Consider the following 2,703-nt stretch of genomic DNA (forward strand, 5'->3'; position numbering starts at 1 on the left):
AAAGGAGAGACAAGGAAAGAGGACGAGGAAGAGATGATATACCAAAAGTGGTTTCGACGCTGCCCACTCTGAAGGAATCCGAGCAGGAGGGGGAGAATGCACAAATTTCCTGCAAGTTTAGGAGAGGTGGAGGAAGGGGAGATCTTGGAAGGGTCGACGAAGATTCCAAGACCCAATGTACTGGACACCAGACCGGCGGAAGCGGATCGGTTGAGTGACTGAGGGGCGCTAGAGGACAGATCCAAAATGATTCGGAAAAGCCCCTGGAACGGATGACAGCTTCCAGATGGCTTGACGACGGAGACGTGGAGACTCGAGCGCAATGGTCAACAGACGGATATGAGACTTTGCTCGCACGGATCACGAGTAGTGAACAGGGTTGGAAGTATTATTAAGGGTCACCGACAGGCGATGTCTCCCATATCGAGACACGGTTTCCTAAGCAATCAACAAAACAAGCGGCGGCGGGGGGGAGGAGAAAGACGCGTGACAGGGCCACTATGCACGAGCAGTTTGAAGCGGGAAACCGATAATTGACGATAAACAGCAAATAACAGGCACAAAAGAGCGGACGAAGAAGCGGTGGCAGACAACCCAAAGCAGAAAGGCACGACTGGTTTCGACGTTAGAATGAAAAGGGTCACGAGTCGAGAGGACAGACTCGATAACTAGACCACGAACCTCCACTTGGAGAGAACGAGGAGATTGACGAACGAGAGACAAGACTTGGAGAGAGTGGAGGTCCACAGAGGGAAATAGGAGGCGGATAGTGGACGAGCAAGGAGACCGGCGGAAAGGACGGTGAACAGCGAGTAGGAAGCAGACGATCAAGCTGGAGCAGGAATAGCGGACAACGAGCCTAGCACGCGTCGAGGAATGATTCTCGTTAGAGCAGCAGCGATCACAGACAACGATGCCACAGTGGCCAGCGACCGCGGAGCTGGAAAGCCATTAACGAAGTTTAAGGGGCTGGGAGCCTGGGATGGCTTCAGACGAGGTGAGATGTGGAGTGACTGGGAGGAGAGCTACGAGGACTGAGCTCGTCTGGTCGCGACGAGAGCAGAGCAGATGGACAGGAATGGGTCCGACTGCGAACTTTAGGGCAGGGTCCAACAGCAACGGTAACAGCCATACCTCCTCAGCAGGCGGCGGTTTGGGTGCCAACGCAGGCCTGAAGGATGTCTGGAGAGTTTGGCGCATCGCACCGCGCCGCACCAGGGCCAGCAGTGGGGTCAACCGACCGGCGGCGTGCTGCTTAGCGGCGGGCTAGCAAGGGACAGCCCAGGGGGGCAGCGTGTCTGGCCCCAGCTGAGCTCCAGCCGTTGTCAGGGCGCCGCGCTTGGTGGCCGAGACCGGCGAGACCAGCCCGTACCGTATCCAGCCCGTCTCTGGTATGTATCGCCTGGCTCGACGCGTCGCCGCACGCACTGCTTGGGGTAGCTCAATCCACGCGTAGCTCCTTGGAGAGATCAAAAGATGCCCTGAGCTTGGTCACAATGCTGCAGTGTTTGCTGCCCCTCCCGCGCGCAGGTGCTCTGTCATGCAGTATGTTTGCGTCCTGCTCTTGACCTCGAGCAGGCAGGCCGTGATTGGGAGCCAGCTGTGCTTTTCGACGCCGGCTCTCAGATCGGGCTCCACCGTGCCCAAGAGCTTCGCCTGTTACGGAAATCGTGCCGAGCCGCCAACGCAGCCACGGCGAGGCGGGTACGCTGTGCGTGTGCTCAGCAGACGATACATTACCATCTACGTATCATATCCTGACACGCGGTATCCTTACAAACAATACGCACGCTGCGTCGCCGTCCACAAATCACGTTCCTGTTTAACTCCCGAGGTCAACGCCAGTCGTACGAGCCGTCAGCCGCCTGGGCTGCAGGCTGCAGCTGGCTGCTGCATAACACATCGCGGATTCTTCGGCTCATCCTGCGGCCCGTCATCCTGCGGTGGATTTTCTGGGGAGTCCATACGCGCGCGACTGGGTTGCATATCCAGGATCCTCGCTGGGTAACCACGCGGTAATTACCGAGTGCGTGATAGCTTCTCAGAGAATGCGCGGTGCACAGATCAGAAATGATCGAATGCTCCAAGGCTGCCACAAAAATTAATTCTTCCTTACCGCCATCTTGTCTGGGTTTTGAGGAGGCTTCCTGTGTTCGCGTGATGTAAGATTCACCTAGGTGGCTAGGTCCATCTTGAGGTACCACGTAAGTACCTCTAACCTTGACCTTACCTGGGTTCTCTCAAACAAGCATAGCGTTCTTTTGTAGAGTACTACTAGAGTTTGGCCTCAGTTTATCGGCTTCTCTCTTCGAGAATCAACTGAAGTAGAGTCAAATCTGAGACTAGATCATTTCGGTCAAGACTCGAGAGCCACGAGAGCGCGACTATTAACGGCCGTGTCTTACCTGCGTTGTGAATTGCTCACCGTTCTCGCAACTAACGTAATCCACCACCGAGCTGGTCACACCACCGAGCTGGTCAGCCACAACACCAACACCGAGTTTTTGACTATTACTACCACCACCACCCACCACCACCTAATGGCCGATATATCTAGGGAGGAACGTCTTCAATTGGCCCTTCAGGCCTATAAAAAGGGCCAATTTCCATCAATCCAAAAGGCTGCAGATGCATTTGACGTGCCTAAAAGCACCTTAATAACACGTGTCAGTGGGACTACTTCTCGCAAAGATTCAATCGCCA

General features: G+C 55.2%; 10 protein-coding genes across 10 annotated transcripts; 5 read left to right on the forward strand and 5 right to left on the reverse strand.

Moving 5' to 3' along the window:
* On the reverse strand, positions 1–388 carry T310_6660 (uncharacterized protein; the record flags this gene model as incomplete). The annotated part of the gene is made up of 1 exon (XM_013470511.1): positions 1–388. A coding segment is annotated over one exon (388 nt), but the record flags the coding sequence as incomplete, so codon positions are not given.
* A 110-nt stretch (positions 389–498) lies between these two features.
* On the reverse strand, positions 499–951 carry T310_6662 (uncharacterized protein; the record flags this gene model as incomplete). Its single annotated transcript, XM_013470512.1, has 1 exon — positions 499–951. A coding segment is annotated over one exon (453 nt), but the record flags the coding sequence as incomplete, so codon positions are not given.
* Positions 952–1,266, reverse strand: T310_6663 (uncharacterized protein; the record flags this gene model as incomplete). The annotated part of the gene is made up of 1 exon (XM_013470513.1): positions 952–1,266. A coding segment is annotated over one exon (315 nt), but the record flags the coding sequence as incomplete, so codon positions are not given.
* T310_6664 (uncharacterized protein) lies at positions 956–1,270 on the forward strand (the record flags this gene model as incomplete). Its single annotated transcript, XM_013470514.1, has 1 exon — positions 956–1,270. A coding segment is annotated over one exon (315 nt), but the record flags the coding sequence as incomplete, so codon positions are not given.
* On the forward strand, positions 1,126–1,440 carry T310_6665 (uncharacterized protein; the record flags this gene model as incomplete). The annotated part of the gene is made up of 1 exon (XM_013470515.1): positions 1,126–1,440. A coding segment is annotated over one exon (315 nt), but the record flags the coding sequence as incomplete, so codon positions are not given.
* On the forward strand, positions 1,260–1,568 carry T310_6666 (uncharacterized protein; the record flags this gene model as incomplete). The annotated part of the gene is made up of 1 exon (XM_013470516.1): positions 1,260–1,568. A coding segment is annotated over one exon (309 nt), but the record flags the coding sequence as incomplete, so codon positions are not given.
* Positions 1,442–1,750, reverse strand: T310_6667 (uncharacterized protein; the record flags this gene model as incomplete). The annotated part of the gene is made up of 1 exon (XM_013470517.1): positions 1,442–1,750. A coding segment is annotated over one exon (309 nt), but the record flags the coding sequence as incomplete, so codon positions are not given.
* On the forward strand, positions 1,457–2,008 carry T310_6668 (uncharacterized protein; the record flags this gene model as incomplete). The annotated part of the gene is made up of 1 exon (XM_013470518.1): positions 1,457–2,008. A coding segment is annotated over one exon (552 nt), but the record flags the coding sequence as incomplete, so codon positions are not given.
* T310_6670 (uncharacterized protein) lies at positions 1,836–2,240 on the reverse strand (the record flags this gene model as incomplete). The annotated part of the gene is made up of 1 exon (XM_013470519.1): positions 1,836–2,240. A coding segment is annotated over one exon (405 nt), but the record flags the coding sequence as incomplete, so codon positions are not given.
* A 27-nt stretch (positions 2,241–2,267) lies between these two features.
* On the forward strand, positions 2,268–2,703 carry T310_6671 (uncharacterized protein; the record flags this gene model as incomplete). Its single annotated transcript, XM_013470520.1, has 1 exon — positions 2,268–2,703. A coding segment is annotated over one exon (436 nt), but the record flags the coding sequence as incomplete, so codon positions are not given.

This window comes from Rasamsonia emersonii, assembly GCF_000968595.1.
Source record: "Rasamsonia emersonii CBS 393.64 chromosome Unknown ctg1118621760435, whole genome shotgun sequence".
Classification (NCBI taxonomy): domain Eukaryota; kingdom Fungi; phylum Ascomycota; class Eurotiomycetes; order Eurotiales; family Trichocomaceae; genus Rasamsonia; species Rasamsonia emersonii.